Here is a 27,788-nt window from a genome sequence, read left to right on the forward strand (position 1 = left end):
CGTTTGTGACACCGACGAGTGTGGGATGCGCGTGCCTCGGGCGGAGTGAGCGGCCCGCGGGGCGGCGATGGCGGCGGGGGGCTCGGGCGGGCCCCCGGAGGCGGCCCCCGCGGCGCTGCAGCGGGAGCCCGTGTATAACTGGCAGGCCACCAAGGGCTCGCTGCAGGAGCGCTTCGCCTTCCTCTTCACCAACGAGCTGCTCAGCGACGTGCGCTTCGTGGTGGGCAAGGGCGGCCCGCGGCAGCCTGGCGGCGGTGGGCCCCCCGGGCCCGGCCAGCAGCGCATCCCCGCCCACCGCTTCTTGCTGGCCGCCGGCAGCGCCGTCTTCGACGCCATGTTCAACGGTGGCATGGCCACCACCTCGGCCGAGATCGAGCTGCCCGACGTAGAGCCCGCCGCCTTCCTGGCGCTGCTCAGGTCAGGCCGGGGCGGGGTGCTGAGGAGAAAGGCGGGGGCCGCCCTTGTGCCGGCTTGGAGCGGGTTATCCGCTGGCGGTGGCTCTTCATCTTATGCTGCTGCCCTGAGCGCCGACAGCAGCTGGCGGGTTGATGCGTGTGTCCTTGCACTCGCCCATGCCCCTCTCTGACCGCTGTGAGGGGCTGAGTGAGTGACATGGCTTGCAAACCAGCCGGCTGCAGAAGCCCTAATTATATCCCTTCATGGCTGCTGGTGCCTGGCTCTCTTGCCCTCTCTCCATCTTGCACCCATGCCTGCTTGCTGCTGCTGCTGCTGCATTTTCCTTCACCCTCCGCAACTCTCCCCCCACCACCTTTGTTCTTTTGTCACTGGTTCAGGATGCTTAATGTATTCCTGACCTGTTTGTACCTGGCACAAAACAGATAGAAACCAGGCACAGCCATCGTGTGATCTGGCAAACAAGGTCAAACTGTCAGTTCCGTGCACAAGAACTTCGTGATTTTGGGGCTTTTCTTTAGTTTTGGACCCTCCTTAGGCTTTATTTGGAGTTGCCCGTTGTGCAAATTGTTCTTATACCTTCCCTGCAAAGAAAATGCTTACTTCAGGAGAATTAAGTGTCCTTACAAAGGAATTGCCTTTGAAGCAAGACAGGGGAAGATGTAGTTTAACAATCAATTACTGTTCTTCTGTGTGTGTTGCAATTACTTATTTCCAACTAATGCATAAAGGAAGAATTGAGTCTGCTATACTGTGTTGTTGTTTATTGTTTTGATTCATGGATTTTATTTTTCTTGGGTCAAGTAAAAAAATGCTTTTTGGTGTCAGATCATCATTTTTCTTGCTGCTGTTCTTGTTTATTAAGTGATTATTCACCCATGTGCTGTCTATGATCTCTGACAACTGCAGAGATTTACGGGTGGGGAGGAATGATCATCTAAATCAATTAAAAACCTACACAAAACTAGCCAATTTGAGGCCTAGGTGGCAATTGTCAATGGCAATTTATATGAGGGAAAAGGTTATATTGTACATCAAGGTTATTACTGAGAATTGATAACTTGAATAAATTGTAGATAACTCTCTCTCTCAAAATTCTGTTCAATTAGGCTAAACTTTTTATAAATATAAAAACTGATTAAAATCCCAAATTTCATAGAAATGTAGGGCTGGAAGATAATTTCTTGAGGTTCTAAGCCCAGACCCCTGCACTGTAGCAGGATCCAGTACACTTACCATCCATGACAGTTGTTTGTCCAACCTGTTTTTAAAAAACTTCCAGTGATAGAATTTCACACCTCCCTTGGAAGCCTATTCCAAACTTTAACCATCCTTAATGTTGGAAAGCTTTTCCTATGTTCTAACCCAGAGGTGGGCAAACTCTTTGGCCTGAGGGCTGCATCTGTTCCGTAAACTGTATGGAGGGCAGGTTAGGGGACGGGATTGTGGCCCAGCTCCTAACTACTCCCCCCCCCCGGGACTCGTGCACCATCCAACCCCCCTCTTCCCTGACGGCCCCTCTGGGACCCCTACCGTCCCATTCACACACCCCCACTCCCTGTCCCTTGACTGCCACCGGACCCCTGTGGCCTCATCCAACTCCTTCTTTCATTCCTGATGGGCCCCCGGGACCCCTGCCCCATCCAACCATCCCTTCTCCCTGGCCCCTGACTGCCTTCTGCCACCTCAATCAACCCCCCCTCCTGGAGCGCCGGTGGTGCTACAGCCCCACCACCCGGCTGCTACCACCACTGCACAGCACAGAGCACCGGGTCAGGCCGGACTCTGCCACTGCGCTGCCCCAGGTGCTTACAGCAGTGCCGCCCAGAGCATTGCGCCAGCAGCGGAGCGAGCAAGCTGAGGCTGCGGGGGAGTGGGGATGGCAGGGGCGGGGCCGGGGGCTAGTCTCTAGGCCAGGAGCTTGGGGTCCGGGCAGGACGGTACCGCGGGCCGTAGTTTGCCCACCCCTGATCTAACCTAAGTCTCCCTTGCTGCAGATTAATTCCATTACTTCTTGTCCTTCAGTGGATATGGAGAAATCAATTACTGTTGCTTTATAAGAGCTCATAAGAATTTTGAGGCTATTTTCAAGTCCTCCCTCAAGCTGTTTGTAATGGAATACGGTGGAGCTGGTGTAAGTCCTCCTTCACAGTCAAGGTTTTGGAGAGAAAGTTACTGATTTAGGACCCTCCAGAGACTTCTCCACTGAAGTAGTACAAGACCTCTAGAATAGAGTGGGGACATCCTGCCTTTTACACTAGGAACCAACAGGGACAAGCCATGAAGGGTGGAGAGAATGGGGCACCTGCCCATGCTCTTAGCCAGGAGTTTCCTTCTGGCAGGTGTGGACTTTTAAAAGTCCCATCTCTTGGGAGGTGGAGCAACAGCTGACTTTTGCTCTCCTCATTCACTTGAGGATTTTAGTAGAACATCTCCTTCCTGCTCCACAAGTGACTTGAGCTTATAGCCCTAAACTCCAGTCATGAGTAAGGCTAGGATTTTATTATGGAGGTCACAGAATCCGTGACTTCCAAAGACCTCCATGACTTCAGCCCACAGGCGGCTGGGAGCTGCAGGGTCCCACTGCTGCCCAAGACAGCGGGCTGCTTGGGGCCCTTGAGTATTATAGTAAAAAAAAATTATATATAAAATGATCCAAGGTCTCACTATATATATAAAAGCACTGGCAGATTAAGGGGTTGGTGATGTTTTAAAGGTTACCATATCTTGGAAGCCATTTGGTCTCGAAATATACATCTACACCATTGGACTGTGCCTGAATTCTATATATGCCAACATAAGCACAAAATATAAATTCAGAATGTTTTTTAAAAAAACAGCCATTCTACTGAAAACGTTAACACAAACAAATACTTGATATTTCTTTCTTCCTACTATACACTTTTTGAAAATTGACTTCAGTATTATAACTGAGAATACAGAAGTTAAAATGACCCCATTTCCCAATGCATACTGGAAGAGAATGCAAAGATTGTTCATAATATCACATTTATTGGCAAATTTCCTAAAATTAGTGTTCTTTTACAAGCCTGCATTGTAATAAATATCCAAAAGGACAAAAATGAGGCTGGAGAGACAGGGGATGATGCGGGTAGTGATCTCCTGCCTATGTAAAGCAAATGAGTTGCTGGGTGACAAAGAGGCTGTTGCTGAGACCTTAAGTGATTATTTGATATTGGACACCTGCCTACACTTTTGGGTCTTGGAAAGTCTCCCTGTTAAGCTATACTGGCAAACCTTAATGTAGATGCAGTTACACCAGAAAAAAAGCCCCTTTGCTGGAACAGCTTGTACCAGATCCACAAGTGAAATAAGCTGTTACCAACAAAAGGATTTTTTTTGGATGGTATAACTACATCTGCATTGAAGCTTTGCTACCATAGCTATGTTGACCAAAAAAAACACCCAACCAACCAACCAATCTCTAACTAACATACACTATGCCAGCAAAACTTTCCAAGTATATACCAAGTCTTTAGAAAATTCTCATGTCAAGTCCCCAAATCAGTCTGAACTGTGCTTCTTTCCCCTACCACTATAATGTTGAAGTTAGTTCTTTTTTGTTGGGGAAATGTACAGGACTTAAATTACAAGTAGTATTTCAAACAAAGAACTTGGAAATTAATTCCCTTTTACCTACCTACAGAGACTGGAGTTTGTCTGTGTTTTGTAAGGCACGCTTCTTTACTGCTTTAGTCTGTGATGGCTATCAATTCCTGCAGAAGTACAGATTACTGAACTCTGAAATCAGGTTAAAAACAAGAAGTCAGTTCTCCCTTTTCCTAAAATGCTATTTGTTGGAGGTCTCCGTGTGCAACTGCCATCTACATCAGTTTCTAGAATTTAAGAAAGTCTGCCTCTATCTTCTCTGCTCGCTTTTAATGCAGGGGTGGGGAGAGCGAGTTATTAAAATGAAAAATTTAAACATATTTGCATATAACAAATTTCAGCAGAGGAAATAAGCAGCATGAAGGTTAGTCCATTCCATTTGAAACAGTCTATTTTTAGCTCTGTTTTCCGGAAAAAGTGTAGAGATTATTAAGAACATAATGCCCATCACTAAAGCTCAGATTTTTGTCATGGATATTTTTAGTAAAAGTCACGGACTGATCACAAGCAAAAAAGAAAAAGTCACAGAAGAAGAAGTCACAGAAGCCGTGACCTGCCCGTGACTTATACTAAAAATATCCCTGACAAAACGGGGATCTGTGGGTCCCCACAATGCCTGAAGCGGAGCAGCACAGCAGGGGCGAGGAGCTGCCTGCAACAGCTGGGGACTGCAAAGTATACCTGCAGTGTGTGGGCTGGGAGCTGCGGGATACCCCGCTGCTTGCAGCATCAGGGGCCTGAAGCTGCCAGGAGCTTGGGGTTCCCCTGCTGCTGGGAGCTTCGGGGGCCCCCAACACCCGCAGCAGACAGGAGCTTGGGGGTTTCCCCACTGTCTGAGGTGGCTTGGAGCTCGCAGTTGGGAGCTGCGGGTACCCCATGGCCTGTGGAGACTTGGAGCTCAGGGGGCTGCCAGAGACGGCGGGGTTACCCCGTAGCTCCCTGCCCCTGCAGGGGACCATGTAGCTCCCGATCACAGCAGGCCAAAGTCATGGACGTTGCTGGAAGTCATGGATTCTGTGACTTCCACAAACTCCGTGACTAAATCGTAGCCTTACCCATAAGTAATCGAACAGTGTAAACAATTGCTCATTAGGTCTTTTATGCAGTAATTAAGTAGTTTCCTGTTCCTTTGTGAACATTTATTTTTGTCTAAATGAAAACTGCTTATATTGGTTATTAGAGTTGTCAATCTTTGATAGATGGTTCAAAAAGTGAAACCCTAAAAGTATTAAGGTATTTAGAAAATGACTTAGAGATATTGGAAGGAAGGTATTGACATTCAAGCTTAAATTTAAAGTATTTGTATATTTTAAAATAATAGACTTATTCCTTCAGTAATAACTTTTTAAAATATGATTTTATTGTGGGTTACTTTTTGCAATCAAGATTATAACCAAATAGATAAAAGAGAAGACTGAGGACTTATCTCTGGGGAAGAACCATTCTGGGGGGTGGGGGGGAAACTCTTATAGGTTGAGCTCAAAGGTTTAAGACGGTGTTTCCCAAACTTGGGATGTCACTTGTGTAGGGAAAGCACCTGCCGCGTCCGCAGGTTCGGCTGATTGCAATTCCCACTGGCCACGGTTTGCTGCTCCAGGCCAATGGGAGCTGCTGGAAGCGGTGGCCAGCAAGTCCCTTGGCCCGTGCCGCTTCCAGCAGTGAACTGCAGCCAGTGGGAGCCGCGATTGGCCAAACTTGTGGACGCGGCAAGTAAACACACCAGATCGGCCCACCGGGAGTTTTCCCTATGCAAGCGGCGTCCCAAGGTTGGGGAACACTGGTTTAAGGAATAAAATAACTGTTTTTTGGGCTGGCCTACACTACTGCTTAAGTCAATGTAAGTTACGTTGCTCAGGGGTGTGAAAAAGTTACAGCAACCGAAGCACTGTCCACACCAATGCTTTGTCAGCTGGAGATGCTCTCCTGCCGGCATAGCTTCCACCTCTCACAGAGGTGAAATACCTGTGCCAAAGGGGAGAGCAACAGTGCAGCTGTGCCGGTGTAGCACTGCAATGTAGACTTACTTACCATCCAATATTTCTCTTGCCTGTAGGGTTTTTTAAACAAGGACCAAAAGCATTCTTGCAAAGCAACTACAGTGGTTGGAGGACCATTGGGATTTTGTGTGCATCCTGATGAGTTTAGGATAGGGTTCTCTGCTTTTTTTTTCCTTGCGTTCTAAGATAAAATTCACCAGTGTCCACAGAACTGATTGCTGGGGGCTTAATAAACTCCCTTGAAAAATTTTCAGAGGAGGTTCTCTTTAAGGAAATGATCTGGTCCGGGGGACTTAGTGATCTCAATTGCTTCCTTTATAAAATAATTGCCTCTGAACATTTTCTCACATTCTTACCTATACAATGAGGGAGAAAAAATTGATATTGAAGCCTTACAGGAAGAGACAATAAGGTATAAACCAGGAAAGAGGGAATGAGAGAATGCAGGACCTGGGTAAGACAGGGAGAATGGGGAGAGAACTTTGCGAGAGAGAGGCTGAAAACTGAGGGCAGAGAAAAGTAGAGGTGTTGAGGAAATACAGTTTTTTCTCTGAAAATTTTGTGTACTTAGAAAATGGGTAGAAAAAGAGATATTTATAGACAGGTGAGATGCAGAAAAGGATATGCAGAGCACAAGTTCAGACCTGTAACAAACAGAAGGGTGCAACATACAGAGTTTTGGAACTACTGCCCTACACACACAAGCAGAGAGATTCTTCAGAAGCAGGCCACTCAGACAGATTTTCCCATTCTGGAAAAGGAGGGGTACTGTGGAAATGCGCCAGGATCACTGACACAGATCTTCAAGTGACTCATTGTTTTGCAATTTTTTAATAGTTCTTGTGCCTGCCTCTTTATTCTCTAACTCAGCATTTTTGAACATTAAGAATTTATTCAAAATGCTTTATTGCTTGTGTCAGGAAAATCCCACAAAAGGCATTGTGATGGGAGGGGAAAAAACAACAACAGACTTTCTAGAAATAAAGAGGGCTATGTGCACACTAGAAACATTGAGATAAGAAATTATGCACCCAACTTTTCCTAATATAGACAAGACGAAGCATAAATCATATATTGGCATGTTGACATTTCTATCCTAGTGTGGATTAAATTTCCTCACTCTAAAAGTATTTGGTTATATTGGATGCTTCATTGCTACAAGTTGTTGAATTCTTATTTGGCCTCTGGTGGCTGATTCTTAGGAGTATATTCTCAGAGCAGCCCAAGCCTACCAATCTGATATGAAACTCTTGTGTTATGTGGATAAAGCTCTAAGCACTGAAGTTAAAAAATATACACCCAAGCCAGCCATGACTTAATGAATGTGCTTATAGAAGCTGTACTAAATTAGTAACACACAATGTTTTTTTTCTGTTTCAGTAATGCTCACTAATGCCACAATATTTAAATCTGCTAAAGTTTAAAATCTTTTGTATATGTTTGATATTACAGTCATTTAAAAAAAAAATCCACATCATATCAGGATTTTTCAAAATGAGTTATTTTATTTTTAAATTAAAAAATCAGATGCTTAATTTGTAGTTTAAAATATTCTTATTATCACTCTTCATTACCTGCTGTTTCAATCCAGACACTTCCTGCTCCCGCCTGTTACTCTCTTGCTCATTGTCACACCCGTGTCTGCAGTGCCACTATCTGAGCACAGAAGGTGTCTGACAGCCTTCAGGCTGGATGTCTTTCTTTCTCAATTTTATCTTTCTTTAACTCCTCTATTTCTGCCTTTAACTGATCTTTCTCTTTATTTACTACCATCACTACAATCTCCTTACAGAGCTGCAGGAATGCTCCAGGACCAGTAAAGCTCTCAGGCTTCCAGAGACCATTATCGTGCTCCTGTACAAAATCAGTCAAATTGTTTCCCAAAATCATTTTCAACTGTTCTTTGTTTCCAGCTGTTTCCCTTTCCTTCTGACATAATCCCTCAACCAGGGTACTAGCTTAGGGCCCTGCGCCCAGTAACTAAATATATGCATGACAAGGGGAAATTCCAGGTTGCTACCTTGCTCGCGCTGTCTTCCCCTTTTGCACAGCATAGCAAACCGTTTGTTCCAATCATCCCCTTCCTCTCCACCATTTCTGGCAACTGGCTTGCCAAATCTTTATCATATATACAAAAATATCTGTCTACAGTGCTTGTGAAATAACTCCAAAGTCTTATTACGTGGCCTGTGTTACGGACTAATTCAAATCATGCTTTTGTTAGTACCTATTAAAAGTGTATAAGCTGACATGAAAGGATGAGCTAAGATGTGTGCTGTCCATTTTTCATTAGCTCTGTGGCTATAGTATGGGGCCATCAATTCTGCAGTCTCCTTTTTTAAGTTTATTAGTCAAATGTTATTACTAGATAGCTCCCTACTGTGGGAGAGTCTGGATTTTTGAGCAGTTGTTACACATTGACCTACAACCAATATGAAATGAGGTAACCTGTTGATCCCTTTGACACCTTTTACCCATGAAGAAATTATCAGATTGCAGATCTAGAGCATGATAGCAGCTACCTTAGCTTCTTGAGTGCCAACAGTTCTCAACTACTTTTTCATAAGCCCCATAGACTTTCAGGTTTGTATACACAATATAGGAACCTATCCACTTCTTTCTCACACTTTTTATATTAAAGTAAGTGCCAGAAAAGCATTGTATATTTTTAAGTACATTGAAAAATATGTTGAGAGACAAAATGTTGGTTTTTAAACAAGGAGATTAGATTATTATGGTTGTGACAAAGCCTGGGGATTATGTTACCTGCTTACATTCTAGGTTTAGCACCTTGTTGTGCCTCATTGTTGCAGGAGTCTCAGAATAGTGCATGAGATAATGGATATTTAACAAAACCAAAGTAACAAGAGGGAAAAAGGAGGCTTGGGGCTTGTCTACACTACAGGTTATGTTGGTATAATTTGTTTCCCGAGGGTGTGAATAAGCCAAGCCCATGAGTGATGTAAATTACACCGACCTAAGCACCGGTGTGGACAGCACTGTGTTGGCAGGAGACATTGCTACTGCCTCTCACAAAGGTGGTTTTGTTATATTGATGGTGCTCTCTCCTGTTGGCATAGAGCATCTTCACCAGACACATTACAGTGGCAAGGCTGCGTCGGTGCAACTGCGCTGCTGTAGCACTTCTAGCCTTTAGTCTTGATTTAGGAATTCCTGCTCTGTTAGTATGCCTCTTAATTATTATGTTTAAACCAATATTGGTGGGTTTTTTAATGACTTACAATATACAGAAATCTTTTTTGTGTATTTCTGTAATCAATAGAGCAGTTTTGATTAACTTGCCTGGAAATTAGAGATGCAGTATTGTCGGACTTGGAAATACTTTCTTCAGGTCAATAACAGATTTTAAAAAACAAATAATTCCCACCCCTAGTGATTGGTATTTAGAATCAATATGCCTGTCTCATCTCGACAAGTAACAGCTTTCAGGAAAGCTGGCTTTGCTGCCTTTGGAGCACACTTTTTTTGTCTCTTGATTCATTGCTACCATTAAAACACCAGTCTGTCCTGCAGTCTCAAAAACAATGGAAGCAGGTCAGAGTTTCAGCTTGAGGCAGTCTCTGTCAAAAAAATAGAGACTCAAGGCCATTAGCTGAAATACACCTCTAACCCAATATAACGCCAGTCGATATAACATGAATTTGGATATAACGCAGTAAAGCAGTGCTCTGCGGAGGCGGGGCTGTGCACTCCGGTGGATCAAAACAAGTTAGATATAATGTGGTTTCACCTATAACGCGGTAAGATTTTTTGGCTCCCAAGGACAGCGTTATATTGAGGTAGAGGTGTATTAGTTTCCTGCAGAGGGAAAATGCTGACTTAGAATTAAAATGTTGTTGCAGTGGAAGTCCCTTGATTTCTGTCCCCTCATGGCTGGATGGTGTGCAGTTTCTTTGAATTGAGAGCAGTGGTGTAGGAATAGAGGCATTGATACACAAATTCAAGATGTTTTTGCTATTGAGCCAGATCTATTCAATGAATTAAAAGTAATTCTGCCAGCTCAGCTACTCTTCACTGGCTGTACATATCTAATAAACCAGTACAGCAAGATTAGTTTTAGGGAGCGTTACACTTCTTATGCAGATCTAATGGCATTAGCTTTTCATAAACTTAACATGATGCCACATTTTCACTAGTACCAAACTTTTTTCGTGCATTTTTAATTTGTTTTGTCAATACAAAGAGGCTGTTAATCATGTTCTTAAATTTAGTTGGTATGTTCGGTTCTGCCCAAGTTATCTCTCTTTTATCCTTCTGTATTTTTGTATTATTTCCAGGTTTCTTTATTCAGATGAAGTTCAGATTGGTCCTGAAACAGTTATGACTACTCTCTACACTGCCAAGAAGTATGCAGTCCCAGCCCTGGAAGCACATTGTGTGGACTTCCTCACTAAACACCTTAGAGCAGATAATGCCTTTATGCTTCTTACCCAGGTAACCTGAATAAAATGGTGGCTTCTGAAAATATTGTTTAATAAATCTCCCCTCAAGAGCTAATATTTTTACACAATGTTAGATGTCTAGGAAGTTTTAATCTGTGGCAGAAATATCTGTGCAGCATATCAGTCCTTTTGCAAGCATCTTATTGCAGCTTTGTAATTAAGCTTCTTGAGTATGAAATAATATAAAGGAAAAGAGTTTTGTAAATGTATTTTATATAGTTATTAGAACATCATAAACATGAGGTCTTTTCTCTCTTGAATTAATCTGAGGCTCTTTGAGAACATTGTCTAGTTTGATCCAGTATTGTAGTTTTGACTTGCAATTTCAAATACAGAGACTTATCTTTGGCAGTATAATAATTGGAGAAATCTGATACAAAAACTCTTAATGAAGTACATTATTCAAGGGCTGTTTGACACCAACTCAAGGAATACTTGAAAGGTAAATTGAGGCTGTCTAAATAGAATGTATCCATTATTCTGGAGTAAAAACTTGTTTGTGTGGGTTACTTCATAAATCTGTTGGTTGCAACACTGCAGTCGTACCATTTGTCTGTTAGCAATATATTATCTCCATAGGCTCGATTATTTGATGAACCTCAGCTTGCTAGTCTTTGTCTTGACACTATAGACAAAAGTACAATGGATGCAATAAGTGCAGAAGGTTTTACTGATATTGACATAGGTAAGTTGCCTTCTATTACCAGAATATGTATTTAAATTTTGTAAAAGAACTGTATTGATTTGCATTGTTAAACGGTGTTCCTTTATGTCAAAACATGCACTGAAACATGTACGCTATATAGGCTCTAAAAGATTCCCATATATAAAAATCATCACATTAGAGAACTCTGCTAAAAGGCTTACCCATTTAAACAAACAAATTAGTCCCAACTGACTTGTTTAACTTGGCCATTTTAATAGTTGACCCTCTTGTAACATAGTGGTTTACAGGTATCACATAATGTTGAAACTGGTGTTTTAACTTGACAGGTTTAGGATCAGATTTTTGGTTTAAAAATCTGTGCTCACATTGATTAGAACTAGTTAGAACTTTATTAAAAGTACAAGGATTTTACCTCAATACCATTTTGAAAGATGAAGCAAACATTTTTATATGCTAGTCTACATTGTCTAATTAGTGTAAGAATTTTAGTGATAGTGTTTTGGCCACTGTAGTTCACTCATTTTTTAATCACTGCAGAAGAAACACTGAGTAACATAAGTTTGAATACAAGATCTAAATGCATAAAAACAGTTTTACCTTACTGTGAATGTTGTTATTTTTGCATCTTCTGGTATCTTTGAAGAATTTTTCTGAATTTTCACTATACATTTCTGTTACAATAATACTTCATGTGTGATGTCTGATTAAATCTGTGAGAAAATACTAAAAAAAGCTTGCGTGTCTGTTGACTTGAAAACACTCCACATTTCTATGTGGTTTGGGCCTGTTTAACTATATATGCTTTAGGTCACTACTGTGATTTTAGTACTGCCCACCATTGGATTTACCAAAAAATTGCTGCCAATATGGCAAAAAAAGAGATATTGGTTTTGTAAATACCTTTGCTGCATGTTCAGTTTTAGTTGAAGCGTTATGGTTAAATTACTCTTCTTTGAGTGTCCATTTGCCAATCCCGCTCAACTACTGGGCTGGTCCTGCCTACTTTCAGCTATGAAAGCAGCATATGTATATTCTTCTTGATTAGACTTAATACTGTAAATAGACCAGACTGACATCAGTTTCCAGCCTATGAGTGGGCTCGAGCCTAGACTCCCAGGAGGGAACAGAATATTGGCAGGAGAAGCAGTACATTACCTGGCACCACTGACTTCATCACAACCAACCTCAGCAAAGTGTTAAGAAGAGTATCTGTGTAGAGGTAAGGGAGAGGAAATAACCATGGTGTATGAGACACACAAGAAAAAGATGGGACTGAAGCTTATTTTGCTAGAGGCCAGGGAAGGAAGAAACAAATGGGACTCTATACTAAGGTTAACTCATGTATTTTTCTTGGAGTGGGGGTGCGGGAATAGATGATTAATTGGAATTCAGAAAAAGATTAAACTGAGTAAATGAGATTCAAGTTGATTCAGATTACACTTGCATATAAAACTAAGGGATAAATTATAAACAAGAAAATAAGTGCTAAGAACATAACACGCTTGTTTGCATCTTTTTTTCCTGCTGTCCATAGTTTATATGTTGTTTGTTTAGCATGCAGACTCTCTGGAACAGGAACCTTTCCTCTTTTCTGTCTCTGTAAAGCACACAGCATGCCTTTGAGTGCTGTATAAATACAATCCTGCCTTTGCAGCTAGTGCAGCTGCATGCTTTCTCAGACTTCGACTTACTACTGCTGAAAATTGGTAACTTTCAACTACTGGGCTTCCTCTCTTGCTAATTGCCTCTTTCTCTGCCCTACATTTTAAATACATCTAATTGCAATGTAAGGTCATGGTTCAAACTCAGACTGAAACCTAACATCCGTCCATCCACATGCAAATTGCCCTAATTCAGGGCTCTGACTGAGGGTTCTGGACCCCACAGAGGTGGAGAGTTAGAGCCTAAATCAAGTTGGGGCCCTGGCTTCAAGCCCTATTGCGTTGCAGTGTAGACGCAGTCCCCCTGGACTAATGCTCTGGGAGTCTGCCAAAAGTATTCCACAATCCCAAACGCTGACTTTTTGTTCCTTGGACAGTCGAGTTTGGTGGCATAAGATTCTTTGAATCTCTTCTGTGGCACCCCTTTGGTGGTGGGGAACTGGTGCTCAAACTTGAGTAGGGCATCCTGGTTTGTAGCTGAGCCCCTTGGCACATGGTAGCTCCAGTCTCCAGGATGGGGGCTGGGCCAGTAAGAAATCTGTGGCCTGGGGCTCCTGTCTGAGGGCTAAACTGTTAAATAGAAAAGAACACAGGCCTTCTAGGCATAGGCTGAGCAAACAAGCAGACAATGGCTCAGGCTTCTGGGCCTAGGGATTAGTGCTTGCCCAACCCTGAGTGCATGGCTAGGGGCGGGGTAGGGGGATCTGGGCCCACCCTGCTCCACCGGGTCCCAGTCCAGGACCCTTGGAGCAACCGGTGATCCCATCGTGGGGCCAGCAGGGAAACAAGAGGTCACTGCCTTGTCTCCTGGCAACACAATAGACCCAAAGTCTCGTTTTCCTGGGCTGCTTCCTACTGGTGTCTGGTTGGGTTGTTTTCTGCAGTGACTGGTGCCTGGTTCCCGCTCTCTGTGCCAAGCGGCTCACTCTGGGCTTCCTCTCCCAGTTGCTCCATCTCCTGGGACCATGGCTTGCATTTTCTCCAGGCTGGCTTAGAAGTGTCATCATCATCTGCTGCAGCTAACCATGGGCTCCACGGGTAGTTCAACTCCCTGGAAAGGACATCTGGCTCCTTCCCTGGTCTGAACCCAACTGAGCTGCAGGGCCCAGCCCTTATACTTCCTGCCCTGCTAGGAATTCTGGGATATGGATGTCTGGACTCGAACCCACATAATGCAGCATTGATGCTGGAGACCCAGGTTGGACCCAAGGTTCAACAGTTCTTAACCTGGGGTTACAAATGAGTGTGTAGATGCTCAAGCCCTAGGTTAAGAAAGCCAAAGTCTGCTGACTCGAGTTCTGCTAAGCCAAGGTGTATATGGTGGTTTAGACATACCCTTTGTGGCCTACAGGCTCCCATGTGCAGGCATGATCTGGCCAGGGATGAGTTATATCGGTATTCACTCTGGATCCAGCTGCTTTGTCAGTCCAGTTTGAGAGACAGTCATGATGGAACTTATGTCCAAGACTTGTTTCAAAATCAGCTAGAATGCAAAGAAGAAAGTTCACATTAAGGCTGGATAGTCTGGCCTTATTTTAAAAAAAAAAAAAAAGAGAAAAAAAATTGCACCACCCTCTCCCTAAACTTCTTGTGTTTGGTTTTGTGCAACTGCTTGCTTGTGCTCATTCCAACTTCTCACAAGTTTCTTTCATTCTACCTGCATGAGGACTGTTCCAATACATGATCCTTTCCACCTGGCACCTACAATGTTTTCTCTGTACTCAAAGTATTGTAATAACAGCCCTTAAGGAGGAAGATAATCTGATTTTCGACTATCTGAATATGTTTCTTTCAAGTCCAAACAGTTACAAACATCAGTTCTATATACCTGTTGTGTTTGGTTGTTTTTTGTTTTTTTTTTATAAATGGGGAGGAGAGCTGGGTAAATTTTCAAATAGTTTATTAGAAAAAATTCACAGGTCCTATTCATAAAGTGCAAAGCTGGGTAAACAATGAAGAACTTTTTTTAACTTCTTTAAAAAATCATAAATTTCATTGTGTAAATTACTTTAGGAAATGAAACTCCCTTGTTTTACAGCAGGGTTTTCTCACCCAGGAGCTGGTTTTCCTATCATTCATATTCCTCATCCTCTTCTCTAGACAGAGCTGTTTCAATCATTCTAGTTTGTTTGGGAACTCCTACATAGTATACACATAACTATCAGGGCCTTCAATTATTCAGTCTTATGTTCTCAGATTTAGACATTGTCCAGTTACTGTTCTGCACCCTCTTCAAGTCTGTGGGTTCAGCTGTGAATGCTAGGAGTCCCTCTCCAGGAAATCCTTCCTTCCTGATTGGATCGTGAAATCCCTACTTTGGGTGACGAGTAGACTAGAAAGAAGAATCTCAGTTAGGTTCTGGAATCTCAACTACTGCTGTTATTCTTGGTGGGGCTACATTCATATAAACCTTAAATCATATCAAGACGACAGGAAAATATTTCTTGAAATTCTCTACAGAACTGTTCTGTTTGTACAGCGCCTAGCACAATGGGGGCCTGGTCCATTACCAGCTGCTACAGCAGTATAAATAATGTGCCTTTCCACCTAAATCAGGACATCTTCCAGTCTAAGTAGATGCAGCTACGTTCTCTGGATGTCAAGGGATTACGCTTTTCCACAGGAACAGTTTTCTTTAGGAAATTGGATGTGGTCTCATTTACAGAGGTTACAAAAAAGAACAGGTTATCTATGGTCACATGTTAGATGGCAATCAGAGAAGCTTTTTCTAGTGTCAGCAAGATTCCTGACATAGATTTGTGCCTATTTTAATAGGTCCTGTGTGAAGAACAACAGACTTTCATGGGGAGAGGTCTGCAAAGCCATAAGTTAAATGTCCCACTGATCTGCACTAAAATCTGAGCTGTGTATATAAAAAGAGTTGGAACACTTAGTACTGCTTTTAATTTTTTGGATGCCAGAGGTCTATCTGTTTAACAGATAAAGCCTTACGCTGTCACTTTTTTTCTTTTTGTGCATTCTGCTGATTGTTGCATTTCAGTAGTTGATCCAGATTGGCAGATGGACACTCAAATGAGGACAACTTTATATTATGAGTAATTTGGCTTTCCCATAGTTGTACATTCACCAATCTGCTTGATCACTTCCTTTCTTGATCTTGCTCTAGCTTTGGAAATACTCTTTGGGACATGAGAGCAGCAGTTTGGCACTATATATCTATACCTATATATAGTCCTAGTCTTAGGAATCAAGAAGAAAATTCATATGCTATTTTATAGAAGGAAGCGGGCAGGACAAAACCTGTTGGATTGGATGCTGTACACTGTTCCAGAAGACTGATTTACACGTAAGACAAAACTGTCTTATCTGTGGTGGTTTTTGTTTTTGGTTTTTTTGCAATAAATTTATTTAGTCCTTAAACAGATCTCTTACATGTATATTCAATCAGTTTTCTATTATATTAAAGTAGTTTGGGCTCTTTAATCAAATAGTTTATTCTTAACTGAAGTTGTATAATTTAAAAAGATGACTTAACATATGTAAAGACAGAAATTGCTATGAAAGGAGAAAACTGGCCTAAATTTATTAACTTTTATTTTTTTTTTAGACACACTGTGTGCAGTACTAGAAAGAGACACACTTAGTATTCGAGAAAGTAGACTCTTTGGAGCTGTTGTTCGCTGGGCAGAAGCAGAGTGTCAAAGACAGCAGCTGCCTGTGACGTCAGGAAACAAACAGAAAGTGCTTGGAAAAGCTCTCTCTCTAATCCGTTTTCCACTAATGACTATTGAAGAGTTTGCAGCAGGTAACTGTGGGTTACTTTATCATACTAATATGTTAATGTAATTCAGAAAAACACACTATGCTAATAAGGGACTAACTTCACAAACCTTTCACAACTACCCTGTTAGTAACAAATGCATTTCACTCCTTCCTATGAAAACAGTTTATCTTGCAAAAGTTGTGCTAGTCTGAGACAAATCATGGTGGACTTTTGCACTGTTTATTTAAATACAACAATTCAGAATTAAAATTTTAAATATATCATATTCTCAGAAACATGCTTCTTCTATTCCCAGGTCCTGCTCAGTCTGGAATTTTGTCAGATCGGGAAGTGGTAAATCTCTTTTTGCATTTTACGGTCAATCCTAAACCTAGAGTTGATTATATTGACCGACCGAGATGCTGCCTCAGAGGAAAAGAATGCAGCATAAACAGGTTCCAGCAAGTGGAGAGCCGTTGGGGGTACAGCGGAACAAGTGACCGAATCAGGTATTTGTCATGAGTTGTCCAAGGAGAGACTCAAATGCTGCTTTGTAGTACTGAAAGCAGTAACATACTGATTCACCACAGATACATTTGCACTGTCTATTTAAAAAGTAGACTGTGCGCACAAACATAGATAAAAGCATTTAAAATAAAGCGAATAAAGGGAAATTCTGGAAAAATAGTTTAGGTGGATTCTGGAGTATAGCTTATTAATGCTAACATGCGTTGCCACATTTAAAATTGAAACCATTAAAATGTTTCCTTTCAGAGCTGGTCAAAATAGAGGTATTTTTGTTATTCAGTATACCGAGTCCTTCAGAATGATCCTTGTGGGACTGGGGCCTTTAGTTGTAAAATTGAGGTCTTAGGATGCCATCTCTTTAATAAAACTTCATTTTACAGTAAGCCTGGTTTGCTTTATTAAATTGTATATAGTGCTTTATCTTGAGCTTGATCCAGCACCTTTTAAATCAGTGGGAGTGGGAGCAAGTGGGAGTGGGAGCAAGATCAGGGCTCTGTGACTACTGTTGAAATGTGATACTTATAACTCGCCTGTCTCCTCTGTCAGGTTCACAGTTAATAGAAGAATCTCCATAGTGGGATTTGGATTGTATGGATCTATTCATGGACCCACAGATTATCAAGTCAATATACAGGTATAGTATATTTTTAACTAAACCGCTTAGTAGAAAACTAAATTTGGTACAAGGAACAATACTAAGGTTAGGCTTACTATGAATGTGATTTGGGATTAAGCAATTATTCAGTCCAGATTTGCATATAAAAATGTGAATTGACTTCAACAATATGATTCTATTGTTTTGTCTCTTGGGTGTGACTGAGATGGAAAGTTAAACTTCTGAGTCCTACTTTCTTATTTTTAGCAAGTTATTCCTATTCTCCCTTTAAAATTAACATGGGAACTGTGAGATTAATAGAATCTGTAGTCAGAGTATAGCTAAAATGACCATAAAACAGAACTGTGTAGTCATAAAGTTCTATAGGTGTTGCTACGTTCTTGGAAGAATGCACTGATGTGTTTTTTAGATCTTTCGGTGAGCACCTGTTTGTTTATGAAGATATTTATTCTTTAAAGGTGTCTTGGACACCAGTATGGGTTTACTTAAAAGTTAGTATTTCTCCAGGAGATTTTTTTGTACTAGATCAACACTCCTGGTTCTTACTCCCAGTGCATGACGGGGTAAATTCCTATTCATTAAAATTCCAGATGTTAATTGTGTCACAAGCAGATGGTACACACCTTCCCCTACTGAGGTTGTACTACCCTTTGTGTTAAATTGGATGGAACAGGGAACTGTTATGTGTAATGCTTATTCTAATGTAAGTAGTCCTATTGTGACTGAAGGGACCTTGTAGTCACACCTGACACACCATTGTAATAATCTTTGTACAAAATGTGCTTTGTGAGGTACCATGGAAAAACTAATAACTCACTGGTCAATAATATCATGGTTTAATGTATGTCGTTAACAGTATATGTAATGGGATGAATTCCCCCTGTATGATGATGATAGCATGTTAAAAAACAGACAGCCTGTCTAGGCCAAAGTTGTTAATTGGGCCTATCATAAAGGAAGAAATGTGTGTTTACCTCAGTTTACATGCAAGTAGCAATCAGGGTTCTCAACAGCAGTGGGAAGAGATGTCAGGAAACAGAACAATTTGCATTTCAGCAAAAAACAAGTGGGGGGAGGGGAGAAAGCATGGAGCCTCCTTTACCATCGAATTCGTTGTCACCTTCCTTACTGCTTGGATAAACTTTACGCTGAATGGTAACCTTCAGAAGAATCTACTTCCAACATTCACTGGACTATAAAAGAAAGGGGCGGAGAACCTGAAGTTCTCTCTTTCACCTAAGAAGACAAAGGCACCAGCACCTGTGGGCCACTAGGAGAGAACTTGACCGAGGAAAGGGTCCGTTACCAGCATGCTGCAAACTAGTGAGTGAGAGAGGCCATCTTGAACAAAAGCCTTGAACCAAACTTGTTAGATTAAGTTTTAGGCCTTTAAACACGTTTTCATTTTTATTTGCTTGTATCCATTTCTAACTTTATCACTTATACTTGAATTCACTTAAAATCTTATCTTGTTTTTTGTTTTATTCCAAGGCTGTGTTTAAACTGAACTGTTTGATAACTCCAGTTAAAGTAAAACTGTTGAATATTAACTCCTAACAGGAGCAACAAACTTTAATATCTGAATTGTCCAGGAAAGGGCTGGACATTACAGAACGCACATTTTGGGGGAAAATCTGGGACTTGGGAGTTTGTTGGGATCATCCTGCCAGGAGTAACCAAGGCTGGTGGAAGCCAGTGTTTGACTGGCATTTTGTTGGCAAGCTGCTGGGGTCAGAGCTGCTGGACTAGGGCTGCAGCTATACACAGACACTGAGGGTGTGACCTGCATGCTGGTAGGCTAGTTGTGAGCGGCCCAGGTTGGGAACTACAGCAGCAAAGCAAAGGGTTACAGAGCAGGCAGCGATGAAACCCTTCACTGGTCTGAATTGTACCCCAGAATGTGACACTTACATATGTTGATGCTTGGTTGGGTTTTTTGTGACTAGAGTTTTCTTCAAAATTGTAAACTAACAGGTAAAAAGACACTTCTACTTTATTTTTTTTATGCAGATAATTGAATATGAAAAAAATCAAACACTGGGACAAAACGATACTGGATTTAGTTGTGATGGAACTGCTAATACATTCAGAGTTATGTTCAAAGAACCTATAGAAATTTTGCCAACGGTCTCCTACACAGCTTGTGCAACACTCAAAGTAAGCATGCTTAAGAGTAAGAGTGTAGAAATGAACATAATGGAAAGTTGTTTGGAACCAATATTTTACCCAAATTTTAAACTATCTGGTAGGGAAACACTTCCTATAAGTCTCTCACTCTTTTTCTCTTAATTGTCTAGTTTTGCTTTTGAAGTGCTTATTTTTGAATTGGCTTTCAAGGGGGTGGTGGAGCTGTTGTGGCTTTATGCTTTCCCAAAGCTGATCCAGGAACCGGAGCAGATCCCAATGTAACTATCCCCTACTGCTTATGGGCAGCAGCACTATTTACATCAGGGGTTCTCAAACTGGAGGTTGGGACCCCTCAGGGGGTCACGAGGTTCTTACATGGGGATCGCAAACTGTCAGCCTCCACCCCAAATCCCGCTTTGTCTCCAGTAAATATATAAAAAAATGTTTTTAATTTATAAGGGGTCACACTCAGAGGCTTTCTAAGTGAAAGGGGTCACCAGTACAAAAGTTGGAGAACCACATTCTCAGCATTGCAGCTTCTCTGTCTCCTGCTCCCAGCCCACCTGTGGCATGCCCCCTACATCATGGTTTGCAAGAGAGCTCTTGGAAGACAGCCTGCGTCTGTCTTCCTCAGTGCCTGCATTGGGGAATTTCTTCCCTAAGCCAGACCTGGGATTTCCACATAACTCTGTACTTGATGTACTGGGGCTGGAATAAAGGTGGGAATCTCCTAGGAGGTGCGCTTTTTTTTTTGTTTGTTTTTTTGGTAGGTTGTGACTTATTGTATTCACCCACGAAAGCTCATGCTCCAAAACGTCTGTTAGTCTATAAGGTGCCACAGGATTCTTTACTGTTTAAAAATGTTACTTCTCGATGCAATTTTGAAGCTATTAGTTTACTTGCACAGGTGAAAATGTGCATTTGTAATATAGTATTAGTGGAAATTTGCATCAAAACTCAAATCTGTCCTTTGTGTTAACTGTATTCTTCTTCCTGCTAATCAATGTTATACTTCAAAAAATGTTTTTAAATTTTCTTAAGCTCAGGTTTAACTGTTGTGTGTTATCACTTCTAAAAGTCCTCCATTAAACATCATAAGCTGCTTTGTCCATTACTAAGAGTTCATGTTTTTGCGAAGGGGAGGGGGCTAATCTAATTCTCTATCCAAAGATCAAATACAGTAACTCCTCACTTAACATCATTTTGAAGTTAGGTTGCTGCTCCATTAGGGAACATGCTTGTTTAAAGTTGTGCAATGCTCCCTTATAACATTGTTTGGCTGACATTTAGAAGGGAGCATTGCATAAGTTCCTCTTCTTCGCCTCCTCCCCCTCCCTTCCTCCCTCCCTCCCAGCACTTCCCCCACCACCAAACAGCCATTGGGCAGCACTTAGGACTTTCTGGGAAGGAGGGAGGGAGTGAGCGGGGAAGCTCCCCTCCTCCTCCCGGCAGGCAGGGCCACGCAGAATGCTGGGGCTTTAGGGGCTGCAGGGCCCTGGGCTAAGGGGGCCCCAGGGCCCTGGCCTGCAGCTCTAAAGCCCCTTTCGGAATGCAGCCCTGCAAGCACAGGCCAGAGGACTCAGGAGGAGCAGGGGCGGCCGTGCAACTAGCGGCCAGAGAGAAGTGGTGTTTTCCCCTTCAAAGCCGGCCAGAGAGAAGTCCTAGGTGCTGCCAAACAGCTGTTTGGTGACAGGGAAGCGCTGGGAGGAATAGGAGGAGCAGGGACCTGGTGTGCTCCAGGGAGGAAGTGGATGGGGGTGGGAAGAGGCAGGCCTGGAGCATCCCCTGGCAAAGTCAGCACCTATTTTTCTGGGGGGAAGCTGCTGCTGTGAATGGTGCTTCCTAGCGTCCTTGCCTCTTCATTGTCTGCAGCAGGCTGTGCGTGTGTGGGGTAAGCCAGGGGCACCTCCACGCCACAGTATATAATGCCTTTTGTCTTCCCCAAAAAATTTCCTTGGGACCTAACACACACACACACACACACACTTACATTAAATTAAATTTTATGGGAATATTGGATTCATTTAACATTGTTTCACTTAAAGTTGCATTTTTCAGAATAACTACAGCATTAAGTGAGGAGTTACTGTATGAAATTTCGCAAATCTGCATACCAGAAATTTCAAACACTTTAAAGATTAGAATAGGCTTACATAGTAAATACACACAGTAAAAACATTCTGGCATATTAGCTGCCAGATGAAAAGCAGACATGTTGGTGTCCGAATTCTCTTTTCAATGGTTATAACAAGCTCCAGCATTCCTTGAGTCCGTGGTACCTCTGGAGAATCTTGAATTATATATTTTTTGGTAATACATGCTAGACTAATACGTGTGTGTGTGTGTGTATGTGCATATATATATATATATATATATATATATATATATATATATATATATATATATATATATATATAATATGCTTTATACATATTAAATCTTTCTGCTCACTAAATAGCTATATTTTCTCCAATTGACTTCTTTTGTTGTTTATATTAGGGTCCTGATTCCCATTATGGTACAAAAGGATTGAAGAAAGTAATCCACGAATCTCCCACTGCTAGCAAAACCTGCTTTTCCTTCTCTAGTTCACCTGGTAACAACAATGGTACATCGATAGAAGACGGACAAATACCAGAAATAATATTTTATACATAATTACACACGGTAGAGTTCATCTCAGATAATACAAGTAGCAATGTATAGACTGACACTGGCATAAAGTACTTGCTATTGGTGGCAATGATTAAATTCTATGAACTTACATAAATATATAATCTCTTCGTGTACTATGAAACTAGAACATTTCTTATAGAAGGTACCAGAAAAATCTATTTTTCTCTCCATGATTTTGGCAGGATATCAATAAGTTAACAGATGTAGTTCCTTTTACCTTCACAAAATATTGAAAGTAAGAAGTACTCTATATTGTAAAGGTATTTAAACATTATCTTGTGTTCTGTTGGTTTAATTTACTTGCTGACCCCTTACATTGTTTTCAGCATTTGGTGAAATTCTTCTTTGATCTCGTTTGTTATGAAATTTTGGTATTTTTGTTCTTTAAAAATGCAATAGCTATATTACTTTGTCCCAGACTTGCATTTCCCTCTAAAATACTCTTGGCAATGACCATTATGGACTCAAATGACAATTTTTTTTTTTTAATTACAGCAACAAAACTGGATTTATATTCTTCTTTTATTTAAATGAGCCATGAAGAAATACCTGGGTTAACACTGTAAACAGTATCTGGAATTGTATTAAAGAAATATAGCACATACTTATAGCTGAGATCTGCAATGTACAATACATAAATGGTCTTGGTTTCATTCAGAAATGTGTATTTTATAGTAATGTACTGGAGCGTGTAAGTTGGTGTGGTGATGACTATTGTATATAACTATGCCTGCAAAAATGTATAATGTGAAGATATGAAAATACAAGACTTCTATTAATAGTATTCTAGGACCTGGATGCTCAGGCATTAACCAGCACTAAAATCTTGATCTGATTTAACTTTATCTGTTTGTGCATTTAGTTCCAGAGAATATCTACAAGTGGGTATGAGGCAGTGCAGCCAATTGAAAGGTGCAATAAATGTACATAAATGGTCAGTATACTCTGCAGCATTCTCTGCAGTTGTTGTTTAAACAACCAAAGTGTGAAAATTTCCATTCACTCCACAGGATCCTGTACACTCCCACAAACCATATCATAATAAATTAGTATGTAGTTGAAAGCAATGACTGTTTCCCTAATGTTCTACATTACTACCATAGGTATGGTACAGTGTGTACACTTATTTTTGACTTTATTTATAATGCTACTAATGTTATCTTAGCAGGTAAATAAGGAGTATTTAGATCATATAGTATGTTTATTTTAAAGTGAGCTTAAAATGAGTGAAATCCCATACCATTTTTTGCTTGCAGAAAAGTCTTGTAATTTTTTAAAAATACATACAGTAACCACTGAGGTAAGATTAGAGCAGCTTTAAAGTTGAAATGGCATTAATAGCAATGTAAGAGGACTTCAGTTAAACTATGTAGTGTAAAAAAGGTTCTTCAAAAAAACGTGCAATTCTTTAGTTTAAATAAGCTTTTTTGTAGTTAAGTGAAATGCATGTCAGTTGAACTTAAGAAAACTTCCTTTAGATTGCTGTTCCTAGTGCCATATGTCTAGATATAGATATTTGAAGTCACTTTAGTCCTTTGACATACTAATAAATAGTTGTTGCTGTCTTAGCCAATATATATTAGATGAAAAGAGAAATGCAGCAGTACCTGTGTAAACCATGACTTCTGATACCTTTGTGCTCTTACATTTCACTTTTTTTGGTCTAACCTGTATTTACAGGCCTGACATCTAGAGCTGAGGAGAGCATTACTACAAAGCTCTGCTGAGCCAAGGAACTAGTATCAGCCTGATAGTTCTTTAGTTTGGTGGTGAGTAATAAGAATGGACCACATCCGTTTTCTTTCAGACTTCCTATGTTAGGGTATGGAAAACGGTTTGTGTCTAGTAGATCTCCTTTTAATTGTCCTTTAAATCGTAATATTTTTAGCAGTGGTGAATATAATTAGTAACATGCAAGCAGCCAGCCTGCTATGTAGAGGCAGGGACATTAACAAAAGTGGGGTTTCCTTCTCTAGCTGCTGGATGGAAAAATGTTAGGCTAATATAGAAGAACTCACAGAAGCCTAATTATCAGGTTGGAAATTTCCCTTCCTCCTTAATGTTATTCTTATTACTCACAAAGATAAGTCATTAATATGTACACTTCAGGACTGGAGAAAATGCATCTAGAGTAGAACCATAGAATAATGTTGAATATTCAGCATTAGTCTACCTTGAAATGTAATAAGCTATTGAAAGATGAATCACAGAGAAGTGCTAAGAAATCTCATCTAGTTCTATCATGCTGACAGTAACTACTTAAAAAATGTATTTTCTTCAATACCTATTTCTCTGATACTCTATTAGCTGAATTATTTCTATTTTCCTGTCTGGCAAGTGATAAATTATTTAGGTACATTATTTGGCACTGAAATTAAATACAAGAGCTAATGTGTCATTTCTGTTATGAAAGTCACTAGTTAGCTTAAAAAACCTGACCAAAACATCTTGTAAAGTGGGTTACTAAAGTTTTCACTATTCTTTGTTCTATTGCCCCAACTCTTAAGTTTATGTATCTTCTTGTGGTTCCTAACTGAAGATAGCAAAAACAAAGAAAAAAAATCATAAGTTATTGCAAAATAAAGGGTTAACTATTGAATTAAAAATCAATTTATGCCAGTCACAAGTACTGTTTATCATACCTTTACTCTAATGCTTGTCATTTACTGAAATAATAAATACCTCTTAGTTACCCACCTGAGTATCTTTGGGCCAACTTTGACAAATCCACTTGCATCTATTTTGTGAGTTAAATTATCCTGCATGTAGAATGCAATAGTAAATATGTGCTTAAGTATTCTAGAGAGAGCCTTTGGTGTAGAGGGAGTCAGCTTTCCTTTTATTCTTTCCAAATCCTCAAGGCTTAGCTGGTTAGTTTAAAGAATGTTGCTAGTGATCTGCTGGATGATTCATTGAGGGTTGTTAGTAAGTTTTTTTGCAGTGGTTCTTCTGTAGCTAATATAACTTAATACCTGCATCATATAGGCATTATGGCAGAAAATTAAAACATGTTTAAGCCTATGATTACTGCTACCTGGTAATTAAAATCTGTTTTTTCACCTGTGCTCGTTTGTTATGAGGTAATTCTTGGGATGGGCACCAGACTTTGGTGCATTTCCAAAGTGTCTTTCATCTGATAAAGTGCTTTAGAAATGTTAATTCAGTCTCATTCTGCTTTTGTCATAGATGCTATATGCCAGTTTTACAAGTGGGTAAACTGGTGCACACCCACTTGGGCAGTATTAAGTATAGCAAACTCCTGCCAGCTTTGAATTTATTATGCTGCACACAGGCTCATCTCATGTCTTCACTTCTGTAGCCACCTCTTCCTTTCTGTACTTGCTACTATAATCTTGCCCCCTCATGTCTATTTAGAATGCTTCTACTGCCTTTCTGCCTGTTACTCTGTCACCTTCTGCCTATTCCACTGTCATCTTTTATCCAACGACTTGTCTACATTTGAGTTCCTTCATGAGTTTGCTATTCTCCACCTCCTTCCTCCGTTAATTTTATTGTGATTACTACCTGTGCTCAACTCTCATTCCGAGTTTCTTACCACCTAATAATCAGCTTCTCTGAAAAATCTTTACACTTTTTCCCTTGGCCATCTTTTTCAATTGCACCTTTTAATGATAACTTTCACTCCTTTTCCCTAGTCCCTGATTTAGCCACTCGTAGACTGGATTCCCTGAGTTATATACCATCTTCCAACAGTGATAAGTTGACAGGCCTGACTGTATTTAGCACCTACAAGAAACTTTCCCTCTGCGACCCTGTGACCAGTGGCTGACTGACTTGACTCAAAACCAATTAGTTTCTTCAAATCAAATGTATTGTTTATTCAGCTAAAGGTACACAACAAGCAGAAAATTAAGTCTAAAATCCATCTGATTTTAAGTAAACAATTTTTGTTCAAGTTTTAGTAAATTCTATTTAACCTGGTTCTTCATGTGTCCTTTTAACCATATTAAATCATTTTCTTTTCTTGGCTCTGGAACCTGGCTGTTGCCTTTTCATAGCTGATAAAATAACTGAGCTGTTTGTTTTGCTGTTGCTTTATCCTTTACCTATTGTTTTGCCTTCCCATTAAATTGCACCAGTACATTAACACAGTCCAATAACTTCCCATAGCTATGTATTAGCTATCTTAATAGCGTAGTCAGATAATCATAAAAATCACCACAGACCAACAGTGCATTCTGCATACCTTTTCCTACTACCTCCTTTTTCAGATTACTTAGGTTTCAAAGTGTGACTTTTGTTTCCTGTGCAAAATTTGCATATATTCCCCCCCTCCTCCTTTCCCCCATGCCAATTTGAGTGAGAACTTTTTGCAATAGGGACTTACTTCATGTCTGTATTGTGCTTAGCAGAATGGGGCCCTGATCCTTGAGTGGGGATTCTAGGTATGACTAATGAAGAGCAGGCCACTCCACTAGCTTCCAGTCTTGCAATGATATAAAAAACACTGGATGAGGGAGTCTCAGGGCTATAATAAACACATACTTTTGTTAAAAGGACAAAGCTTTGTTGAAGCAGCAGCTCAGGGTATTTTACTTATGGTTTGCAAGTGCCCCTGTGTATTGGCTGCTTCATGTAATTATTGCTAAATATGGGGATAAAACTAATTTCAGGGGCAGCCCCTATGTTATTGTAACTGTCAGTAAGGTGTGTTAAGAGGGAAAATTCTGTGTAAAGAGTAGTTACAAAAAGGTAATCAGCATTGGTTAAAGGGATAGCATAAGGCTAATGGATTGGTTTATCTAGCCCGTAGTGCAGCTACCCAGTTTATGGGAGATTCTGAATGCAGGGGTCAGGCCCTGGATCCATGTTATAGCAGGAGCAATCAGTTGGTCTGTGATACTGAAAAGCAGCCCAGACCGATGGACAGTTGCTTTCTTGGGGCGAAGACCTGGAGTGGTTCACTGGGGATTTCCCGCCAGGGCTGTCTGCCTGCTTGTTTATTCCTATTGCTGTTCAGGGTCACAGGCCTGTGTGTACGCTTTTAGACTAAACAGTTCAACACTACGGATCAATTGGGGGGTGGGGGGGGCGTATTTACCTTTCCATTCAGTCCAAAAAACCGCCGCAGTATTTTATTCCTGCGTCACGCTGCATAGAGCCCGCGCGTGCTGGCCCGAGCCGTACAGCTGGTGCTGGCCCTGCTACCCCGCTGTGCCGCGGAGCTGGCCCCCTCGCTGCAAGACGGGATGCGCGAAAGCCAGGGGCGGGCGGGTGCCGTAGCAGGGATGGGGCTGAGCACACACGTGCCGGCGAGGCCGGGG

The 27,788-nt window shown here is 41.0% G+C and overlaps 1 protein-coding gene across 1 annotated transcript; it reads left to right on the plus strand.

Annotated features, from left to right (window-relative positions):
- The first annotated feature begins 76 nt into the window (after positions 1-76).
- Positions 77-25,567, plus strand: BTBD1 (BTB domain containing 1). Its single transcript, XM_030579130.1, has 8 exons — positions 77-417; positions 10,340-10,496; positions 11,084-11,189; positions 16,401-16,598; positions 16,873-17,065; positions 17,631-17,718; positions 19,711-19,857; positions 22,327-25,567. The coding sequence occupies exons 1-8, from the start codon at positions 335-337 to the stop codon at positions 22,483-22,485; spliced, it is 1,131 nt and encodes a 376-aa protein (XP_030434990.1). The 5' UTR covers positions 77-334; the 3' UTR covers positions 22,486-25,567.
- Positions 25,568-27,788: the final 2,221 nt, after the last annotated feature.

The sequence above is a fragment of the Gopherus evgoodei genome, chromosome 10, assembly GCF_007399415.2.
Source record: "Gopherus evgoodei ecotype Sinaloan lineage chromosome 10, rGopEvg1_v1.p, whole genome shotgun sequence".
NCBI classification, from domain to species: domain Eukaryota; kingdom Metazoa; phylum Chordata; order Testudines; family Testudinidae; genus Gopherus; species Gopherus evgoodei.

Coding starts and splice junctions, on each gene's coding strand:
- BTBD1 (XM_030579130.1), top strand. CDS start 335: ATGTTCAACGGTGGCATGGCCACCACCTCGGCCGAGATCGAGCTGCCC. Junction 10,497..11,083: donor CCTTTATGCTTCTTACCCAG/GTAACCTGAATA, acceptor TTATCTCCATAG/GCTCGATTATTTGATGAACC. Junction 11,190..16,400: donor TTTTACTGATATTGACATAG/GTAAGTTGCCTT, acceptor TTTTTTTTTTAG/ACACACTGTGTGCAGTACTA.